Genomic DNA, 24,382 nt, shown 5'->3' with positions numbered 1-24,382 from the left:
CAATTATACATTATAATTTTTCTTTCTTTCTTTTCTATTTTGTTTTCCAGTATTAGGATTGAATCCAGGGGCACTTTGACATTGAGATATATCTTTGGCCCATTTTATTTTTTATTTCAAGACAGGGTCTGGCTAAATTGCCCAGGCTGGCCTGGGACTTGCAATCCTCCTCCCTCAGCCTCCTGTGTAGTTGAGATTACAGGGGTGTACCACTGTGCCTGCTGTATTGGATTTTTATAAGTTGGCTTAAATTATACATTTATTGAAATGTACCTGTAGTTCCTAGTTTGCTGTGATGTCAGTTGGGGATTCTTCCTGGAAAACCCTGGAAATGGAGAGCTTGAACACGAGGTTCAGCGCCTGGACACCTTTTAGCAACAAGTCGCTAAATAGACAGGTGAGTTACGTGGTGAGTTACAAATAGTGAGTCTTATGTTGTCATACTTTTAAAGAAAATCCTCTAAAGAATTTAGTTTTTGAGTCAGTTTAAACAAAAACAATTCTAGCTTTGTTGCAAGTCTCCCAATCTGCCTCCCATCTTATTCTGTGCTTCCAGAGACAAAATAGAGACCCCCAGGACACCTGTGGTTTGCGGTGATGGGGAAGGAGAAGGAAAGAAGATGCTCTGGGTGGTGGTGGTGAGGGTGTGTGCGTGTATGTTTCACTGTGTCCTTAATACTCCTTCTCTCTGGTGCCCACCATATGGTTCTATGTGGCCTGGCGATGCCCGTCCCTTGAACAGTAATTCAGGAAGAAGTCATCGAATGGTGGAGGGCAGTCTGCAAGGCATTAATGGAGCTAGCACAGGGGTCCTCAGAGCTCACGTGGGCTCAACTTCTTTTACAAGGGAAGAAGAATAGACTGGCTGGGGTTAAAGCCTGACCTGTAATAAAGACAGTGAGTTTGCACATGCCTATCTAGCAAAGCTGGCCTGGAACCCAGTTTTGGGGACACTGGTCTTTGGGAACTCTGTCTTAGAGACACAACTAACAATAGCATTTTACAATAATTATTCACGATCAGTTTCATGAGTGTTATGAAGATCCATGGCTATGGATCAATAAAGTCATATCTACTTAAATGAATCTATTTTAGCAATGGAATGAGTGAGACCTATATGTGTTTTCTTTTTTTTTTTAATAATTAGAAAGTTATTTTTATTGATTCTTTTTAGTTATACATGACAGTAGAATTGTTTTGATAAAATTACACATGCATATTTATATCTTATTCTAATTAGGACCCCATTCTTCTGGATATACACAATGATGAATTTGCTTAGTTTTTTTCATTTATATATGTGTGTGTGTGTGTGTGTATATATATATATATATATGAAAATAATGTCAGATTCATTTCACTGTCTCCTATTCCTATCCCCCTCCCTTCCCTGCATTCCTCTTTGTCTAATGTACTGAACTTCTCTTCTTCTCCCGCTCCCTTTTTTATGTGATTTGGCTTCTACATATCAACAAAAATATTCAAACTTTGATTTTGGGGGATTGGCTTATTTCAGTTAGCATCATAGCCTCCAGATTCATCTATTTACTAATAAATGTCATAAAGTTATCCTTTATGGCTGAGTAATACTTCATTGTGCTTATGTACCACATTTTCTTTATCCATTCATCTGTTGAAGGGTACCAAGTTTGGCTCCATAGCTTAGTTATTATGAATTGTGATGCTATAAACATTGATGTGGCTGTGTTATTGTGGTATGCTGATTTTAAATCCTTTGGATATATGCTGAGGAGTGGGATAAATGGGTCAAATGATGGTTTAATTCCTAATTTTAAAGGAATTTTTAAACTGCTTTCCAGAGTAGTTGCATCAATTTGCTGTCCTACCAACAATGTATGAGTGTACCCTTTTTTTCCATATCCTCTCCAACATTTATTGTTGCTTATATTTTTTGATAGTTGCCATTCTGATTGGAGTGAGATGAAATCTCAGTGTAGTTTTGATTTGCATTTCTCTAATTGCTAGAGATACTGCACATTTTTTTTTCAAGACAAAAACGTGTGGAATCTGTTTCCCTGGGTCATGGTAGTCTAGGTAAAAACAAGAGCCAGTTCACACTACCTCTTTGTTTTCCCTCCTTCTCTGTAATTACATTCCTAGCAGCCTACCCAACAAGCCCAGGCTCCTCTTATCCCTGGATAAGAGGGAGTTTAAGCTGAAAGGAGAGATCCCTACACATTCATGAAAGCACCCTGCGAATTGTAAAGTGCTGTGCAAATATTAGCTGGGAGGTTGTTAGTAGATCATCTGAAGATTGCTTAGCAACTAAGATGGTATATAAAGGTACAGTAAAATATCATTTTTCCCCCTACAGCTCTTTCAGGAAAGAGTTGCTTTGATAAGTCATTGGTTTGACCTCTGGACCCACAAACAACGTCAAGAATTCTTATTCACAATTCTTTTACGATGCACTAAATCACAATTAAGGTAAACTGGTTGCTTAATGATGTAATTACCATTGGTCCTTAAAGAAAACAAAACATTGTAAAATGTATATATAACCTTTACGAGTCTTTTTTTCCCTATTAAAAAATCACACAATTAATACTTGAAGGTTTATCTACAGACTCTTCAAATGCTTGTTTCCTCCTTGAGGCTGCAATGAAGCCATGGAGGGGTATGAACACCATCACACCGTTATGAAGCTGTTTTGTTTTTGCAAAATTTGTTAGTGGCTTCAGCCCGTGAATTTTTAATATGCTCTTGGATTATTAAATATTCCTTGGAAGTGTCATACATTTACAAAGGGTCTAGCTGGTACACAGCTAGACCCTTTGTAAATTATTATTAAATGATGGATTTGAAAAATACATGAGCACGGACAATGGCAGTGACGTAAAGGGATATGGCCGAGGTAGACAGCAATGGACAGTGGTGGCCAATGGGTCCTGCCCCTACTCTTCCCCTTCCCTGGTGTTCTATCTGTAGTTTACTTTCAAATACCGCAGCATAGACAGCATTACATTTGTTAGTTGAAATGATACCCAGGGGCAGCTAGTGTTCTGATTGGGAATTAATACTCTAGGGGTCATTAGTTCTTTCTAGGTTGGAAGGGTCCCAGTGCTTTAGATATTATTAGTGCAAATATCAAACCTCTGTTGTATGAGCAACCAGTGCCTCGTTAACTGTGTTAGACATAGACTCTCGTGAAATTGGGGATATTCAAGGGGTGTGGACTGACTGAAATATAGGAGAGAGGAGGATATTTATATACTTCAGTGCACCTGGACCTGAGCGAAGACTACAGCTGGGCCAGTGGAAAGTCGTGTGTGTGGTTTCCCAGGCTTCATCCCCAAATAAATGACCTTGGGTCCGTCTTGGGTTACTAGAGTAACAATAGGATGCTGTTGGTAGAACATTGTTCTTTCTCAATTGGATGAAACTCTCACCCAGCAGATAGAAGCTTCATCAAGCCTGCACAGGGGACTCTACAAGTGGTTTATATTTATTTACTAAGGTCTGTTTAGGGAAACCCTAGGAATGGCATCATTTGGTGTTAGTTGCTTTCCACATAACCTAGTGGTGAGGCTAACCTTCTGCTTCTTAGGCAGCTACCAAAAAGTATCTGAGAGTTGTTCATGACCAAACTGGCTTATTTCAGTTTGCAACCTGCCTCCCCCTGTTTTTTCCACTTTCCCTGCCTATCTCACTTGATCAGCCATTTCTCTTCTCTTCTCCTTTGTCAGCTTCTCCTGCATCTGCAGGTGCAAAACAGGTTGTGAACTGACTCACCCTGACCAGTCACTGGAAGGAGACAAACACCTTCCTGGCTCTGCTGAACCAGGCTCTAGACAGGCTACAGCGAAATGGGCTCTTTAGTTCATGCATAGAAATCAGGAGAAGGGATATTTATAACAGTCATTTGCTATGTTTACTTTTACTCCAACTTTACTGCTTTCAAGATAAGAAAATAATAGGTGGAACCCCATATTGGTAATTGCTGCGTGCCTTAGGTTCTTGTCTCACATATCATAAACCAAGCAATCTCAGTTGTAACCACTGGGGGTCATTAGAGCTCTTGTGGTATATTTTGAGACTGCTGAACTTCAGGCCTGACATTTTGTCTCTGGAAATTGCATCTTTTTTCTAGTACCCCAATTCTTAACTTTCTGTGAGAAAAGAATGTGGAACTAACCTGTTCAGTGAAATTACTTTTCTTTGTCTGGTGGCAGCTGTGTTTCCACAGAGAGCAGTATGTGCTAAATAGCTCTATGCAGCTGATTTCAGGGAAACTTATTCATATGTGTCTGGTGTCTAGATTTGGCATTCAGAACCCACCTTTAATTTGTGTTAATGGTTTTTGTTGTTTAGCATCAATCAGTTCCTTCCGCAAAGCCTGGTCAAGTCTTTTTTACACTTCTTCTTTCCCATTGATTTCTGTCACACTGCATGTTGGTGGTCTAACCTAGTGACAGCTGTGCTCAATTTCAGTTAAAAATAGAAGCCAAACACACACACACACACACACACACACACACACACACACACACACACACACTTTTTAAAATAAATTTTTAGTTGTAGTTGGACACAATACCTTTATTTTATTTACTTATTTTTATGTGGTGCTGAGGATCAAACCCAATGCCTTGCATGTGCTAGGCAAGCGCTCTGCTCCTGAGCCACAACCCCAGCTCCCCCCACATACATATTTTTAATTTAATGCAGTGAACTTTCCTTTAAGCGTCTTTACTGAGATATAATTCACATATAATAAAGTTTTCCAATTAAAGATGCAATTCGGTGGTTTTAATACATCCACAGAATTGTGCAGCCACCAGTACAATCTAGGTTTAAAACATTTCATCACCCCAAAATGATTCCCCTACCTGTTGACTGTCACTCCCCATCTTGAGCCCCACCCTCACCCTGCCCAGATACAGGCAAATACTAATGGTCTTATGTCTCTATAAATTTGCCCCCTGTGGACTTTTTGCATAAATGGAATCATGAAGTATGTGATCTTTGTGACTGATGTCTCTCATATGTTTTCAAGGTTTATCCATTTTGTAGTATGTAGTATATATCACTGATACTTTCCTTTTTTTTGTGTGTGTGGTACTGGGAATTGAACCCAGGGGTGCTCTACTACTGAGGTATACCTCCAGTGTCCCCCCTCTCTTTAATTTTTATTTTGAGGCAGGGTCTTGCTGAATATCTGAGGCTGGCCTCGAACTTGCAATCCTCCTTACAGGTGTGTGCCACTGTTGCTGGCTATACTTACCTTTTATTGACAATAACATCCCAATGTATAAAAGTGTCATATTTATTTATCCATTTATCAATTGACAGACATGTGGGCTGTTTCTCATTTTGGTTGCTGTAAGTAATGATTTTATGAATATCCATCTCCAAGCTTTTGTATATGGATGTTGTTATTTCTATTAGGTATATATCTAGGAGTAAAATTACTAGGTGCAATATTAACAGTTTGTTTTGCGTCCTATTTATTCTTGTACTCTATTTTCTCTCATACCTGTGAAAATACTTATTAATAAATGAAAGAAATAAGCATTATTTGAATGCCTGAAATATTTATATATAAGCTTGACTATGCTTTTTTTTAAGTCAGAGAGCCCTTAGTTTTAAATATTTTGTTTTATGATTTTCAAATAACTTTATTATAATTCAGATAGTTACATTTATTAATATAGTATTTCAACTATTGGTAGGAAATGTTTCATCAGAATTTTCTTTAAAAGTTTCTCCTTCCAGAGACTTGGGAGGCTCAGGCAGAAGGACCACAACTTCAAAGTAAGCTTCAGCAACTTAGCAAGGCCCTAAGCAACTTAGAAAGATACTGTCTCCAAGTAAAAAATTAAAAAAATTTTTTAAAGGGGGATGTGGCCCAGTGGTTAAGTGCTCTGAGTTTAATCCCTGATACCAAAAAATTAAAAATTAAAAAATTTCTCCTTACTCTCTATGGAATATATTTAAATATCTAAGACTTTTTTCCTGTCTTAATACATATTCCAATAGTCCATACTGTTAAGTTTTAGCATGAACTTATTTTTTCTTTCCTTTTTGCAGTACTGGGGATTGAACTCCGGGATGCTCCATCATTGAGCAGCATCCCCAGCCCCATCTTCTTTTTTCTTTTTCTTGTTTTGGAACAGAGTCTCACCAAGTTGCCAAGGCTAGCCTCAAACTTGTGAACCTCCTGCCTCAGCCTCTTCAGTCACCGGGACTACAAGTGTGTGCCGTGGCTTGGTAGAGGACCTTAAATGGAATTTTATGATTTTAAGGACATTTTTCAAAGGTTCAGTTTATCAAACCATCCTTCTGGCAAATTCTCCTTCTCACCTCTGTTTAAATGTCAGCCCTCCTGGGAAGCCTTCTTTGCTAGTCTTTTGGGCTCGGAGGGTTTTCCACCTACATCATGGGATTCTCCCCGGTACATTATGCTTATGTGTCAACACATACAATGGTTCCCATCGGTGTCTTCCCTCCACCACTTGTCTAAACTGACCTTTCCTGTGACTCCTTAAAGGACACTGGCTGTTTGTGTCTGTCACACTTGGAGAAACCTAGGATGAGTTGAATCCGGCTCCTTGCTGCTCTGGTGGAACCGGTTTTAAATTGCTTCTGCTCAGCAACTCAATGCCTTACACAAAGGCCTGGCATTCCAGGGCTGGAGCTGCTTCAACTTGTAGTTTTCCTGGGCAGGTGGGGCACCATTCATGCAGCTGCAGTCTCAAAACAGCAGATAGCTTGTCGGTGGGGGGAAGGGGGTGGGGGTGGGGAAGAGAGAGAGAGAGAGAGAGAGAGAGAGTGAGTTGGCAAAGGCACAGAAGGTTACATGGATGGTTGACAAGGCACTAGCATTCATCATTTGTCCCCTTCAGGGCAGACTGGAAGTGGGGATGGAGAGCAGAAAAATGTACCCACCAAAGTACATTTAAGAAAGAACACCCCCAGCCCACTTCAGCACCCTTACCCACTCTTTCCAAGCAGCCCTGGAGGGGGTCGGTTGAGGAGATGGCTCAGTTGTTATCTGTAGAGGAAATCTGATGTGTAGTTTTTCATACTTCTAGCTTAATTTGGAATACAGAACAGCCACGTAACTGAGTTATGGGAAGTCCATTTGAAATGAGAACACTTCTGTGTGAAGGTGGTGAAGATATTAGAGGAAAAAAAAAATCATCCCTTGGAACTTGTTCAAGCATGGTGAGGCAGACTCTTTAGGACCGTTGCTGTGGGCATAGGGACCACTGCCATGGGATTTGCAGCCAGGCAGAGATTGGGCTCAACTCCAAATACAGCACAGGCAAGTTGAAATTTATAGGCAAAGGAGCTGAGTGGGAAAATTACTAAGAGGAAACATTAGAGGCGAGGGGGGTTCCTGTCTAGATGGACCCAGTGGAACTCTTGCCAGAGACAGGCCTGGGTGATCAGACCTTTCCTGAGGCTGGAAGGGTCTGAATGAGGAACCTGATCAGATATCCAAGGTCATTAGAGATAAAGAGGTCGGAGTTTCTACTAAACTGACTTAGCAGTGTTCTTGGCTAAAACAAGATTTTACAAGGAAGTGCACTGATGGGCCTGACCAAAGTTTGGTCAAGCAGAGAATCTATGTCAGAAAGAAAAATATTGAAAGATAAACTGTTCACTTTTACCTAAAATTACCGTTTTAAAAATATAGATGGGCTAAGGGTGTAGCTCAGTGGTAAAGCACTGGACTCGCCTGTGTGAGGCCCTGGCTTCCATCTGAAGCACAACAAAAAAATTAAAATAATCAAAAAATGAAAGAAGAAATAAAGTAAGCAAGGAAGGAAAAGGAAAAGAAAAGGCAAGGCAGGGCATTCTGACTCTTAGGTCCAGGATTCCGGTCATGTTCTATCCTCTGGAGGGTGGCTGGGTAGGAGCTAACATAGACAATATTCTCATTTGTTGTTGAGATGGTGTTTAGGCCGGGGGGATGAAGGTTAAAAAATAAAATTCTTGAGTTTAAAAGGAAAGAAGAAACCAAAAACCAAAACTGTTTTATTGGATGGGGATGGGGGGCAGGCAGAGGGTCATTAGACAGAGGGAAGGTCGACAGGAGGAGAAGTATAAGCACTTGAAGTTCACTTCCCATTTTGCAAGTGGTGCTGCTCTCTTTGGTCACGTTTAATGTCTCTGGATAGCACTTAGCAACCCCTGCATTATGTTCCCTGCAATGCTTCATTTATTGTCCCCTCCACTAGAAGGCAGGCTCTGCGAGGGCAACGACTTGGGTGCCTCTTTCTGTCTCCACACTTACAGAAATGTCAGGCACCCAAGAGTCACTCAATAAATGCTCGTTGACTGAATGCAAATATCTAAAACATGCTCAATTACAAAAATGACAAAAAGGTAGATACTTGAGAAAATTTTTCATTTAGTAGTTCTCTGGGCAGGAGTAGTTTTCTAAAGATAAGTTTTAAAATATAGGAGGTTAACTGATACAAGACTTTTCATTATTTAGTTAATTCAAGACCACACTATAAGGGGCTGTGGTTGTAGCTCAGTGATAGAGCACTTGCCTAGCTTATGTGAGGCACTGGGTTCAATCCTCAGTACCACATTAAAATAATAATAATAATAATAATAATAATAATAATAATAATGAAGGTATTGTGTCCATCTTCAACTAAAAATATATTTTAATTAAAAAAGACCACATATAAAGCAATTCCAAAAGGAATTACAAACAGTAATAATACTCAATGTGTGTCAGGATGCACAACTCCACAAGATGTTATTTCACCCTGTTATCCCATGACTGGCAGCTCTGATGTTTGCTCATTGCACAATTTGTTTAATGCAGCATCTCAGAAAATGCTTCCGTTGCTCTCTCTATATCATACATGATGTTAGCTTCCAGATATACCATGTATTCTTTTACTTTCTACATAGGAAACATCTGATTCAGATATAATTCACTGGAAGGTTTGAAGAGACCATTTGCCTTACTCTGTATTAGAGAAGCTATTTAGGAAACGTCTAGGAGGGTTACTGCAGGGTAAGAGTGGAAGGGGCTGCCCATGAGATCCAAATGGGCTCAGCAAGTCTTAGAAGCAGAAGTATCACATCTGCAGAACACAGCAAGCATCCAATGAATGTTGATCCTCTTTCCTCCTGACCTCTCTAGCTGTTCTTTCAAGTTCCTGGTCAGAAGGCTTTCCAACACAACTGAGAAACTGAACTCAAAGCAGCTTAAGAAGAAAAAAGGAATTTACTGACTTACAACTCATCTAGCTGCAGGCTGGCCTAGATCCTTAGATTAAAGCAATGTTGCCTGGGCTCTCTCCCTTCCCCCTTCTCACAGGTCTGCTTCCCTGTGTGCATGGCCTAAAACTAAAAAGATAAGCCCAAGATCCTCAAGAAGGAAATGACAAATTTGTATTAAGGCATAGCAACAATAACAACAAACAAATCTGGGTAAATGGATAGATATTCCATGTTTAAGACGTCACTCCTTTCCAAATTAATCGTGCCAAATCCACAGGTGAGCTTTTCTTATGCACTTGAACAACTGATTCTACAGCTAATCTGGAAAAGAAGATGGGCCACAATGGCTAAGAAAACAATTAAATACAAAGAAAAAATGAGCAAGAGAGTTTCACTACCAGTCATTAAAAAGCATTTTTATCCACTTAAGAAATACTCCCAAGTGTAGAGTGGGACTGAGATCAGTAAGGGCTCAAAAAGGCACAGAAATAGACTGAATAGGTCTTTCCTCCCTTCCTTCTGAGTGGGTTAGACACTTGGTCACCTGCCTGCTCCACATCTTCCACATTCCTCTCTTTCCTCCTGACAGGCACTCTGTGTATTCCCCAGGCATTATATGCCTCCGGGCTCATCACCTGCCCCACCAAGGGTGCGGGGAGGTGAACTGAATTCATAATGATCATTACATTTCTTGGTGGTAACTGGTTTAGGACATGTTAATTCTGCCCCTGAAATAAAGGGGTGGCTGTTAGGAAGCTTCTGGAGTTTTCTTCAATTCTTTTTTTTTTTTTTGTGTGTGTGTGTGTGTGTGTGTGTTTGTGTGTAATGGGGATTGAATTCAGAAGTGCTTTACCACTGAGTTATACTCCCATTTTTAAAAAATTTATTTTGAGATAGGGTATCACTAAGTTGCTCTCTCAACTAAGTTGCAGAGTGTCTTGCTAAGTTGCTAGGCTGGCCTTGAACTTGAGATACTGCTGCCTCTGCCTCTTGACTCACTAGGAATGCAGGTGTGTGTAGTAAGCCCTGACAGTTTTCTTCAAATTTAAAGGAACTTTTGAAGGGACTGGCGGACATGCTGTCTTCCACTTTGCTAGCTTGTGGTCTCTATTGCATGAAGACTGATGCTTGCAGCAGTTAGGCATTTGAAAACCATCTCAGGGGACAAGACTGAAGACCATAAGCCAGAGGATGGCAAAGGGAAAATATGGAAAATCCTCAGCCTGATAACATCATTGAGTCCTTGATGATACTAACACTGAAGCTGCCCTGATTTCCTTATTACTTGTGAAAAACACAAGGAAGATAACAGGTTTAAAAATGGTTCAAAATTGTCCATTTATCTAATAGTCAATTCTCTGGGCATCTCAGTTCTCCAGAATATAGTCGAGAACAAGGAAGGAAAAGCAAAAAGTGTTTGGCTGTGGAATGGGTGTGATAGAGCCCTTCAGACCTGCAGGCATAATTAAATAGTGAATTAATATGGGGCTTTTATAAAGTGAATTGAAACAGAATTACTGGTACTCCTAAGACCACCATGCAAATATTCAGTGCTTTGTAACTGATGTCAGCTGATGCTGATCAGAAACAGGATCCATTTCTGCTGTCTCTTCCTTCTACCAAGGGAAGTCAAGTTTGTCCACGTACATTGAAAATGTGTGGCCCATCAGAGTCACTTGGAGTTGGTAAAACACAGATATTGAGCCTGGATGATAGAGATTTGGGCTCAACACATCTGGAATGGGCTGAGGACACTGTTTTGATTGAGTGATGCAGGAGGAGTCAGAGCCAGAGAAGAAGGTTTGCTGGTGGGTGCAGTGGGAGAGACAGGAAGGTCTGGCAATGCTTCACTGCCAGTTTGAACATGGAGCCAAGGCCCTGAGCCAAGGCAGATGGGAAGCCCCTAGGGCAGGAAAAGGCAAGGGGCCAGTCAGACTAACACCTCCATAGCAGCCCAGTGACACTGACTCAAGACTGCTGACCTCCAACATTGTAAGAACATACATTTGTGTTGCTTTAAGCTACTAAATTCATGGTAATTTGGCATCAGGAAACCAACACAAGAACAGTGATTTTTTAAAAATATTTTTTATCTTTTATTATTTTAAAAAAATTATTTGTTTTATTGCACATCCATTTATGTAGTCCCAGCCAGACTACAATCACCATGCCATCTGCTGGGGACAGAGAAGTGTACAAAATAGCATTGACATGTGACATTAAATGATGAAGAAATAATAATAATAATAATAATAATACCAAGTTTGGGTGTCAGCAAGATTGAGAACACAAATATGATACCTAGATTATACTATAGTGCAGGTGTAAGGGATACAGATTTCAGGAGAAGTTATGCGATGACATGGAGTAGTAGTGGCCAGTGAGCAGGTCAGCCTCCTGCAGGCATGTGTTGAGGCAGCAGGAACCGTCAGCTACTGGGGAGATGGGGGATCCGACTGTATCCTAGGCTGAAACTCTCCTGTCAGCTCAGATGCCACAGGACTTGGACCTACCTACCATACTGGGTCCAAATAGAATTTCTTCATCCTCAGCATCATATTGCCTCACACAGAGGAACTACAGAACAAGTCTGCATGTATGCATTTTCCTGATTTCCTACGATCCAAGGCAGGGCCAGTTAGCCTGGTAGCAAATAAATAGCTACAATTGTGCTAAGCGGCGAAGGAAAAATAATGAGGGCCTTGCCAAGTCCAGAGGATCAGGGAAGGCTTGCCTGAGGGTGTGATATTTATGGTGCAGTCGGAAGCATGCATGAACACAGGAAGTTATGTCTGATTCATTCTATTGACTTTCCTATTCCTTATCTAATCCAATGAATTTCTATTTCCCCCTTTGTCTAATCCAATGAACTTCTTTGGACAAAGACTTGGAGGATGAATTTTCCACCTAGTGAAGAAAATATGTGGGCAGATATCAGGTATTCTTTACCTAGTCATCCCACACCCTCACCCCCATGCTGAGAATCCAACCCAGGGCCCTACACATACTAGGCAAGTGCTCTACCTCTGAGCCACACCCCATCCCAGCCTAATGAATTTTTTTTTTTTTTTTGGTACCAGGGATTGAATTTAGGGGCACTTGATCACTGAGCCATATCCCCAGCCCTATTTTGTATTTTATTTACAGACAGGGTCTCACTGAGTTGCTTAGCACCTCACTGTTGCTAAGGCTGGCTTTGAACTCAAGATCCTCCTGTCTCAGCCATCAGAGCCGCTGAGATGACAGGCATGCACCACCTCACCTGGCCCAGTCAATTTATTTTTTATTTTTTTATTAGTTGCTCAAGACAATACAATGATCTTGACGTATCATACATTTGATTCAAATAGGGTATGAATTCTCATTTTCCCAGTCAATTTTTAATACCAGTCTTCTGTAGACATATTAGAAAATGTGGATAAGCAAAAAGAAAAAAATACCAATAGTTGTTCTAACTTCTTATACTTATGTGCCATATAATGATATATGGATCAGATTATATAAATATTTACATCTTTTTTTAAAAGAAACTGTTCATTATTGCCTTACAAAGCCACCCAGCTTCTCGGTCTCATGCTCTGAATACTTTAGCACATGGTTCTTCAAATCCTTTCTCTCCCAACCTAGTCATTATTCTGTTTGACATTGGCATCCAGGTGGAAAGTGTACCTCACACCCTGTGCCTGCAATAGATCTTCTCATCCGTACTGAATTTTTGCTCCACTTTTCTTAGCCATCGATTCCCATAATAAGTTCATTATACCCAAGGCCACAGGTGGAAGCAGTCCCTCTTCTTCCAGTTTGCTTGCTCAAGCAGTGCCCCCTTGACTGCTGTTTGGCTCACCGGTTCTTCCTGTCTGTGCCTCCTGTTTCCTCCCACTCAGTCGGCCCTTCCCTGGAGGCTCCTGGGTGACCCCACTTAGAGGCTGCGGCTCCTTCACTATCCCACATTCCAGTTCCCTTGACTCCGAGCATCACATTCAGTTTTCCAAACCCCAGTCTTTGGTCAGCCCAACTTTTTCATTTCTCCCCTATGCGTACCAGTTGCAGGGAGTTACTGGGTAAAGCCACCAGCAGGGTAAACTGTTTATTATAATTGTATTTTTTTTCTTTAACTTTATTTTGGAATTTTACCATCTTAATGAAAACTATACAAACAATGTAAAGAATCCCCATATAGTCTACACCCATTTTTAAAATTTGCTCTTTTTAGATATACATGAAAATAGAGTGGATTTTGACATATTTACATGGAATACAAGTCCCATTCTTCTGGTTGTACATATGTGGAATTACATTGTGTGTATTCACATATGAACACCGGAAGTTATGTCTGATTCATTCTATTGACTTTCCTATTCCTTTATCTAATCCATTGAACTTCTATTTCCCTCTTTGTCTAATCCAATGAACTTCTATTCTTCCCTCTCCCAACCCTTATTGTGTGTTAGCATCAGCGTATCAGAGAGAGCATTCAACCTTTGGGTTTGGGGGACTGGCTTATTTCACTTAGCATGATAGTCTCCAGCTCCATCCATTTACCTGCAAAAGTCATAAAGTCATTCTTTTTTATGGATGAGTAGTATTCCTTTGTATATATACCACATTTTCTTTTTTAAATAATTTAAAAAAAATTAGTTGTAGATGGACACAATACTTTTATTTTATGTGGTGCTGTGGATCGAACCCAGTGCCCTCTAGGTGAGCACTCTACCACTCTACCACAACTACAACCCCAGCCCCCCCCCATTTTTTTCTTATCCATTCATCTGTTGAGGGCACCTAGGCTGGTTCCATAACTTGGCTATTGTGAATTGAGCTGCTATAAACATTGATATGGCTACATAACTGCAGTATACTCATTTTAATTCCTTTGGGTATAAGCCAAGGAGTGGGATAGCTGAGTCAAATGGTGGTTCCATACTGCTTTCTAGAGTGGCTTCATCAATTTGCAGTCCCATCAGCAATGTATGAGTGTTCCCTTTTCCCTACATCCTCACCAACATTTATTGTTGCTTGTGTTCTTGATAGTTTCCATTCGGACTGAAGTCAGATGAAATCTCAGTGTAGTTTTGGTTTGCATTTCTTTAATTGTAAATTGCAAATTAATAATAATGAATGTACCTTTTTCAACACCCATTTTTAACAGTGATCAAGTCATGGTTCATACTATTTCATCAAGTTTCCCAAAGTTACAACTGCTAGGTACCAGGAATAATTTTAAAGCAAATTCCAGATATGTTGGTTTATACATTAATATTCCAGCATATAAAAATAATTGTTCTTAACATTTTTCATCACAATTCTACTATTATACTAACCTTATTAACCTAATAATTCTTTTTTTTTCTTTTGTGGTATTGGTGATTGAAGCCAGGGGTGATATATACTGAACTACATCCCCATACTTTTCATGTTTTAAGGCAGGGTCTGGCTAAGTTACTAAGGCTGGCCTTGAACCAGAGATCCTCCCGCCTTGGCCTCCCAAGTTGTTGGAATTATAGCATGTACCACTGGGCCTGGATAATCTGATAAAATTAATAAAAAGTCCTTAATATACCAACTATCTAGTCGGTGTTTGAATTTCCTCAATGGTGTCAAAGATTCTTGCTTTAAACATGATTTGTTCAAATCAGAACTCAAGCAGCATACATTGCAATTGATCACTGTGACTCCTAAATTTCTTTTAATGTATAGGTTCCCTAGAGTTTCCCACAGTCTTCACTTTGCTGACCGTACCTTCCTGGGTTCTATTTCCTCAAATTTGGTAGTTTGGGCCTGATCAGGTTTGACTTTATGATAAGAACACCTGATCAGCAGGTGTTAAGTTCCTCCTTATTTCCACGGCTTGTTTTCCTGGTGTTTCTTGGTGGGCTGTCGGCTGCCATTCTTTGTTCAGGTCCATTATTCATTGGACATTGCAGAATGTTGACTTCCTAGTATGTCCTTCCTTTTGTGTTCACTAGTTGGAATAGACATTACAGATTTGCTCTCTCTTGAGGTATTGTTCATAAAGTGAAGGCATATGTTGTTATTATTTGCCAGTTTTCTAAACAATAATTTGGTTTTTCGTCATCCTCCATAATTGATCATTGAGTTCTTTGTAGTATTATGAACTTAAGTATTTTTATTATGAATTTAAGTAATTTGATATGACTTAATCCAATTCAGTTCTTTTTCTTATTATTGTTCAAATTGCTCTATCCTTGGTTCTGGAGCCTCTTCAAGAAAACTTGAATACTTTTGATCCATCTTGGCAAATTACTTTCTTTTCTTTCCCGTTGTGACCAGAAATTCCAGGCTTATCTTGTTCTTCTTTGCCCCAGACTTAGGATCATCATTTATTCAAGGAGCCCTGGTCTATTTGGGGGAAATGGTATTTAGAGTGAAGTATGGTTTAAGTGCACATCTAACTATCTAGGTTACATATACTTTCTAAGCATTTTCAATAGACAGAACTAGAAAATAACTCTTAAAAAGTCCCAATGCATCGTGAGTTCAGTTCCATATTTACTATTCAAATTCAAGTTGACAGTCTTTACTTAACACTTTTTATATTGCATCTGTATCTACTTTCTCTCACAAAGGAAATCTTGGGACACCAATATAATTTATCCATTTTTCTTTGTTCCATAACAATGCATGCCCAACACTCCCAGAATAACAAAACCATCACCATATACACAATACAGTCATTGAAACCTGTTAAAATGTTTTTTTTTTCAGTTCCTTTCATCCTTAAGATATACCACATTAAAAACTGAAATAATTTCTATCTGTGGCTATATGACTAAATTGATATACAATTATATCTGCTTAACTTTGCTTTTGAATTTTTTTGAATATTTATTTTTTAGCTATAGATGGATACAATATCTCTATTTTATTTTTATGTAATGCTGAGGATCAAGCCCAGTGCCCCATGTACGCTAGGTGAATGCTCTACCTCTGAGCCATAACCCCAGCTCCTTGCTTTTGAAGTTTTGAGATTGTATTTTTCAAATCCAATTTTGTACATAAAAGACATGGTTCAAGAAGCCAAATCTAGAAAACAAGATATAATCATGAAAATTAGCTTGTACCCCCTCTACTCTCTTTCCTCTCTCTAAATCTCTCTCAAATAGGGGTAAGCAAATTCTGTAAAGGATCATATATTACAGGTTAAGTATCCCTCATCTGAAAATTCAAACCCAGAAATTCTCCAAAATTCAAAGTTTCTGAGCACCAAGATGACACAGCAAGTGGAAAATTGGAATTTTACGTGAAGCCATGAAACTTTGTTTCATGTACAAAATCATTTAAAATATTGTATGAAATAACCTTCAGGATATGTATATAGGATATATCTATGAAATACAAATGCATTTCATGTTTAAAGTAAAGCCCCATACCCTGGACCATTATGTTTATGCAAACATTCTAAAACCTGAAAATCAAAATTTCAAAACACTTCTGTTCCTAAGCATTTCAGATAAAGGATATCAAAACTACAGATATCTTAGCCTTTGTGGGCCAAATCATCTCTGTTGCAACTACTCAGCTCTACTGATACTGTGAGCCAGCCATAGACAACATGTCAATGAATAGATGTGGTTGCATTCCAAAGAAATTTTGCAAAAACTAGAGATAGAAAAACATGGAGATAGTCTACAAGTCATAACCCTGCTCAAGAGTCGCCTGTGCTGACTGACCCTAGTGATGGTTCCAACTCACTCTTTACCCATCCTAAACTGGTTTGCACTTTGAGTCCATGTGGCTAAACCCAACCCCCACCCCTTTTAAAGTTCTTATTTTTGTCAATCTCTCTGCAGTATGGAGTAGTACCAAGTATCCACTCCTTGAAACATTGTCTTGCTGTGGTTTTCATGATGTAACACTTATCTGGTTTTCTTGCTTCTTGGACCTCTCAATTATCTTTGCACAGAATGTTCTTAATGTTCTTCAGTCATTATATGTGGGCATTCCTCCAGTGTGTTTTAACTTTGCATCCCTTTTCATTCTACATTCTTTCCTGGCTGTTTAATTCAGACCTATGATTTCTATACCAGTAATCAGATAATTTATTTCTGGGCTGGATATGCTCTTTGAGCTTTTAATCATATTATCCAACTGCTTATCTCATATTAAACTTTTGGTGTCTTAAAGAGATTTTGAAACCAACATTTTTGGGGATATATAATTATTTCAGGTAAAACCTGACCATTTTCTTTATTTTAATAACTGATACCACAAAGCACCCAGTTTCAAGAGTCAGAAACCTGATAGTCACTTATCAAGTTATCTCCAATATCTCTCAAATCCATTCAGGCTACCATTGTGTAGCTTAGCCAGAAGCTTCTAACTGATCTCCCTGTTATTCCGGTTCCCTTCATCCTGCTGAGGAGTTAGCATTGTCTTCTAACACTGCACTGGGACCTGGTCACAACTGTAAAAGTTGTTTGCCTTAACATGGCACCGCAGACCCTGCAGGGATGGACTCCAGCCCAGCGCTTCAGTGTTCCTTACCTCGTTTCCTTATCTCTGGGCTTGGGCCATATTTGCCTTTCTCCAGCTTCTCAGTAGTACCAGGTTGCCTGTGCCCTTGAACCTTCTGTCGTGCAGACAGAAGTTCTTCTACCTCCACTGCCCGCTTCTCCAAGTTACCTTTAACCCACTCAGCTCCTGCAGGGAAGCCCTTCTGCACCTCTCTGGCCAGCTGCACCTCTCTGCCCAGCTAGTTTTTTCAATTAAATATGGTCATAGCACTGTGTGTGTGAGTGTGTGAGTGTGACTGTGTGTGTGTGTGTGTGTGTGTGTGTGTGAGAGTATGACTCTGTGTGTGTGTGTGTATGTGTGTGTGTGTATGTATGTGTTTTGTCCTAAGATTTACTACAGGTACAATTCATATTTCTTTGTTAAATTTTTAGTTATTGATTCTGTCTTCCTAATCAAATTGTAGTCTCCATAAAGACAGAAATTGCATAATGTTCTTTTCGTCTTTTTCTGTCTCATCATTATAACTCCAGAATATAAAAAGGAATCCAATCAATATTCGTTTACTGAATTAAGCAATAAACCAAATCACAGCAAATATGCATATAACATTTAAGCTCTTAAACCATTTTGTATCACATACTCCTTTGAAAAGTAATATTCAAACTACTAATATATATATATATAAATTTGCTCCCCAGAAAAACATACATGCATAAGTATGCCAAATCTGCCCGAAATTTTAGGAAGCTTGTATGCTCCATGAAGCTCACATATTGACAACAGTACATGTGATATTCAGTTTTTACTGTAACAAATACCTGAGACAATCAGTTTAAAAAGAGGAAAGGTTTATCTTGGCTCACAGTTTTGAAGGTATCATTCCATAGTCACTTTGCTTGTTGCTTTTGAGTCTGTGGTGAGGCAGCAAGTCCTGGTGGGAGCCCCTGGTAGAGGAAACTGCTGACTTCCTGGTGGCCAGGGAGAAAAGAGACAGAGAAAGGGACTGAGTTCCCACTATCCCCTTTGAAGGAAGGCCCCCAGTGATCTAACTTCCATTAGGCTCTACTTTCTAAAGGTTCCCCCACCTCCCAATAGTACCAAATTGGAGTTACAAAGCCTTTAACACATGGATCTTTGGAGAACTTCAGATCCATACTATATCAGTGTTTGATACCAAGTTAAATGTTTTTAATTTTCATCATCATTTTTAAGGACTCTATAGTATTCCACAGTCCAGATTTTGCTTAAGATTCTCATTTCCTCTATGTTTCAAGTGTTTTATTCCAACTCATCTATTTAATTTTCTCTTTATTTCAAGCATTAGATATACTATATTTGCTTTACTTCTAAAATATCTTTTTTTTTCTTTTCCAAATGAACACCTAAAAATTTACTTCTGTTATTACCTTGATTTCTCTTTGGATATTTTAAATATAGTTTTGCTAAAGTCTCATTTGAATTATTTTATTACTTCCAGTTCCCAAGGTGGCAAAGTTTTATTTGTCTCATTTGCTGTTCTTCCTTCATAGTATTTTAGCTGGAGATTATCTTCCATGGGGATATGCCCTGTGTTGTAGGAGTGTTGGAGTGGTCTCACACTTCATCTTCCTCTCTGGAACTCCACAGGTTTTTCATTTTCTCACCAGCTTATGTTTTTATAGTAGTTTGTGGTCTCTAACATCAGAAAATGTTCATTTGGACCTTGCATCCATGTGGGGTGCAGGCCTTATTCCCCCAGGCCTTCCTTTCTTCTTGCCCCCCCCCCCCAGTCCAGGAGCATCTGAGGGAAAGTTCAAGGGCTCAACTCTTTTGTGAATATCTCAATTCCAACTCCCTCTCACTGTTTTAACTTATATTCCTTTTTTATTTCTGTAACTTGCAGATTTATGTTTCATTTTGAAAAGATTATTACTATGCTTTAAAGTGTCCTTGTTATAATCTCTAGAACTTCTGAGTGTTTGAAATTAGTGCATAGATTCTCCTTTTGGCTCAGTCTACTGATTTCCAGAAAGATTTATTAGGTTTTGTAGATATACAGTAAGTGAGACATTTAGTATGTTTCCCCCTGGCTTTTGCTGTATAAAAACACATAGAGGAACAACTCTTAGCTAAATCCTTAGACATACCCTTAATCATTGTTTTAGGAAAAACTCCCACAAGATGGGTTGTTGGATCCTCAGGCACATTTGTATGACGGTTGATACTTGTCACACTGCTGACTCATCTTCCTGTTCCATGCAACTCTGGAGTTACTCAGATCCCAATGGTTCTAGTTGTGGATGCTCCATGGGTCCCGGGTCATCTCCTGGAGGCCTCTTGAGAAGTGCAGTAGGGATTGAAACAGACGTGAACTGTACTCCAGACATGCCACACAGTGATTGTAAGAGGCCACTAGACAAGACTAAGAGGGACTACCTAGGCAACTAGAAAACTGGGACCTCTGCCAAAGCCACTCACCCTTACAGGCCACCTCTCCACACTGCTCTCCTGCACATTTTCTTCACATTTCTGGCTGCTCCTTTCCACTTCTTATCAGAAATTTAAGAGCAGAGAATTAAATTCAAGCCTCATATTACTAAGCTCTGTTATTTTTGAAAGTACACATTGTACATTCAGTCCTACACTGAAAAGGCCTGGTCATGAATTATTTAAACGAAACTATCCTTGTTGCAGAAATGAGCAAAGCACATTTTGTTCATTTTCTCCTTACATATTGTTATTTCTCTTCATGGATTTCTTACTTTGCAACATTAACTAAAATGTGATAAGCCGCAATGCCATTACTGCAAACTACCCTGGTTCTGCTGCTCATGCACTGTTGTTTTTTAAAAAAATGTAACTGAAGCATTTTCTATTTTTTTTGCTTAAGATTCATTATCCTTGAATGTGTTCTTGTAGCAGTGCAAACTAGCAACAAAATAGAAAACATGTTTAATTGAGGTTTACTTTATAATAATTCATATTCAATTCTTCTCTTTTGCCCTCCTGGGATGGAACAGTCGATTCTGTGAGGAGGGAAGGGGGTGGAAATGATGTGTGTGTGTGTGTGTGTGTGTGTGTGTGTGTGTGTGTATGCACATACCCGCATGGGTGCACTGGGGATTGAACTCAAGGCCTCATGCGTGCTAGGCAAGCACTCTACTACTGAGCAACGCTGCCAGTCCTGGAGATGAGAATTCTAAAGATACTGAGATCCTTCTCGGAAATGAGGCTGGAAGCTTTTGTGTTTTGAATCTTATTTTACTAGTCTGTTTTATAATTCCAAAGAAAATGGAAGTAAATGTTGTGTCAAAGCCTTAAAAAAAAAAAAAAAGATTCTGAAGCCTACCAGACAATGAGTTGGGACAGTTGTGCTTTAAAACAGATTAACTGTTCCTGGTGATGTCACAATCATCTTCAGTTTGAGTGTCAATTTCTAAGGAAATTGCAGTTATACATGTGATTTGTGATTAATACTGAGAAGATCACCAAGTGATACTTCTCTTTGTAAATACCATGTACTATTAGCACAGGCACAACTCTACTCTGGCTCTCCTGGTTACACACACACATACACACACACTTTCCTCAGACTGACATGTCAGCAGGTTTTTTTTTTTTTTAAAAGTCACTCTGTTTTATCTCAAATGTAACTAGGCTACAAGGACAGGGATCAGGAAGGAACAGTGACTTCAAACAATGTCAGAGGAGTAGGCATATACAACATATACCAGCAATATTTGGGAACTGGAGCAGACAGCTTTTTTAAAAAATCATATTTTGCATAATTTATAATGTACAGAAATGTTGCAAGAAGAGTACAAATAACTTCTTCACCCTTTCCACCTGGATTCCTCCATTTAATTAAACTTTAATAGTTTATAGTTGAATAATTAACATCTTACCATTTTTGCCTTATTTTACCCTGAATCATTTGAGATTACATGGTACTCATTAACCCCTAAGCATGTCAATCTGAGTTTCCTAACAAACAAGGAAAAGTCAAAGTACAGGCAGCTATAATACTGTTACGTTGCTACCATCCCACCCATGCCTCTGAGTCCAATGTTCCCTATGGCTCCAACAATGTCCTACATTAGCATCCTTTCCTTTTTGGTCCAGAATCCACTCCAGGGTGACCTATTGTACTCAGTGTCCATGTTCAATGTGGAGCAACTGCTCAGGTTTTCCTCATTTTTTCTTATTTGACAGTTTTGAGGAGGACAGGCCAGTTGTGAAATGACCCTTGGTTTTCATTCAGCCGTCTCCAGGCTGAGTGTACCCTATCACTGACCCATGCACAGCAGGCTTGTGTTTCTTTTTTATTTCTGTAACTTGCAGATTTACAGCTGCAATCCAATCAGGAGAAATGATTGGCATCTCAGGATGTGGCCAGCCTGGATATCAAAGTTAGGATTAAATGAACCACATAATCTAGTGTCTTCACTTAGTTCCAGTAGGGAAGAAATTTAGTCTTGTATCAGAGATTGCCATTTAAAAGGGAAAAGAAATAGATTTCTTCCAACAGGATTCATCTAAAATAAAATTTGCAAGAAAATCTGAGTGAAATGCCTTTGCTTTGAATTCCAACTCTGTTAAAAATCTTGAGTTCCAGTTTTAAATTGAGAATGTAAAGCCATTTCTATGCTCTCTTTCTCTTGAAAAATCACCCTCAAACAATAAAGAACAAGAGACACAAAATGGATGAAACTAAAAGATGTCTGTAACAAATCCCAAAGTGCAAGCAGAGATTGAATGGAGAAACGGTGAACAACAGAATAACAGAAAGCACATCACATTTAAAACACACAGAGAGAGAATGAAGCCAGTTCACTGTACAAACTCCTGACAGAAATTGGGAATTGGGGGCTTAAATTGGAGAGATTATTTGAAAGTCTGCAGAAGGACCTGGTAGACTCCCAGTCCTCAACTGTATCTGTCCATTAAGATGCCTATCTCTCCTTTCCATTGTAAATTAATCATGTAGGATTAAGTATGTAGGATTCTCTCCATTCTATAATTTTGCACCAAAAAAAAAAAAATCTAGGCCATGAATTTTCCAACACTGGCTTTTTCTTAGCAGATGGTGGGAAAGATTTAACAATTTTTTTCTATCACACATTTACTCAATAAATATTTATTTGGTGCCTGATGTTTACCAAGAATCATCCTCTGCTATGTAAAGGGGTTACAGTGAAATACATGGTTCATCATGATGCATGTATAGAATAGGGTTTATTGGGAAAATCATTAAGAACAGAGAAATAGAAACACACAATCTCTTCAACTTGCACCATCCCACGGCTTAGGCAATGTGGAGATGGGCTGCATGATCCAGGGTTGATAGAGTCAAGGGGAGAGAGAGAGACTGCACCCATCATCAGACACACGCGCACACACATACACACACACACACATTTATATCTGCCCTATTAAATCAGGAATCTTGGAACTCAGTAGTTGTTGGAACTTGGAACTCAGATCTCCTGCAAAACGCTCTGCTAAGCTTATGAAAAGGGACCATTTGGGTCTGTACCTCTCAATGCAACCCCTGGAACCTTCATTTAATGTATTTCTTTGCATTAACTGGCACTCAATTATAGCAGGTTTATGTTTCTGTTCTCAAGTGGGGTGTCAATAATATCTCATACAGCTGGGTCCAGTGGGGAAAGACATCCCTAACATTGAGAGAGTTATGGAAAGCACCTGGGGTGGGGGTGGGGGGAACAGGGATTAATCTGCATCTAAAATAGGAATGGAATTTTTGTACCCTCCTCCGTCTCATCTACTTCTGCCTCCTTGCCCATCATGCAAGGCCTATAGCCTCCCCTCCAAGATGACCAGATGACCTTTCCCTAACTTATGAGTCCCCAGAAACTCAGGAGCTACCGTTTTCCAATCATGAGTGACTTCTGAGAAGAGACGAGGGTGACCATAAAAGCACCCACAGCAAAGTCAATGTCCAGATTCATGTCAATTGGAACAATACCAATTGTCTATCCGTTGAGGTCAAACCAAGCATGACAAAAGAAAGAGAATTTACTTTTCCTTTTCATGAGTCCTATTCAAGAAAGGAGAGAGAAGGATACTCTCCCTCCTCAAATTCTCTGCAATACCTGGACATAGAAATAGCTCAGCCCTGGAAGATGGAGGCCATAGCTATATGCAACTTATAAATAACTAAAGACACATGGAAGAGATAGGCTTATAGAGGTCTTCATCCAAGTTTGGCACAGTTGATAAATTATACAGGATTTGTGGATAACAATAGGTTTTATACAAATTAAAAGAAAAATCTTGCCAGGTAGTCTAATCACTTAGAGTAGTTTTATTATATTTTTAAATATTTATTTTTTAGTTGTACACAATACTTTTATTTTGATAACTTATTTTTATGTGGTGCTAAGGATCGAACCCAGGGCCTCCCACATGCTAGGTGAGCACTCTACCACTGAGCTAAATCCCAGCCCCGAGTAGTTCTACTATTATAATTCTTTAAAAAAAAATTATTTTTAGTTGTTAATGGACATTTATTTATTTATTTATTTGTGGAGCTGAGAATTGGACCCAGCGCCTCCACATGCTAGGCAAGCACTCTACCACTGAGCTACAACCCCAGCCTAACTACTATTATAATTCTTTTGAGCATTAATCAAGCGAGCTTAAGCAGAACTATTCTTCAACTACTTTTTTTTTAGGTTTTTAAAAAATTCGT

At 39.3% G+C, this 24,382-nt stretch overlaps 1 protein-coding gene across 1 annotated transcript in view; it reads left to right on the top strand.

Moving 5' to 3' along the window:
• Window positions 1-295: 295 nt before the first annotated feature.
• Ect2l (epithelial cell transforming 2 like) overlaps window positions 296-24,382 on the top strand; it is a 71,346-nt gene continuing 47,259 nt past the window's right edge. Inside the window, exons 1-2 of the mRNA XM_026391905.2 lie at window positions 296-397; window positions 2,336-2,448. Coding sequence (XP_026247690.2) covers window positions 296-397; window positions 2,336-2,448 — 215 coding nt within the window. The remainder of the gene's footprint in view (window positions 398-2,335; window positions 2,449-24,382) is intronic.

This window comes from Urocitellus parryii, chromosome 8 (assembly GCF_045843805.1).
Source record: "Urocitellus parryii isolate mUroPar1 chromosome 8, mUroPar1.hap1, whole genome shotgun sequence".
NCBI classification, from domain to species: domain Eukaryota; kingdom Metazoa; phylum Chordata; class Mammalia; order Rodentia; family Sciuridae; genus Urocitellus; species Urocitellus parryii.
The sequence above is the reverse complement of the archived record's forward strand: the minus strand, read 5'-3'. Positions and strand labels throughout refer to the sequence as shown.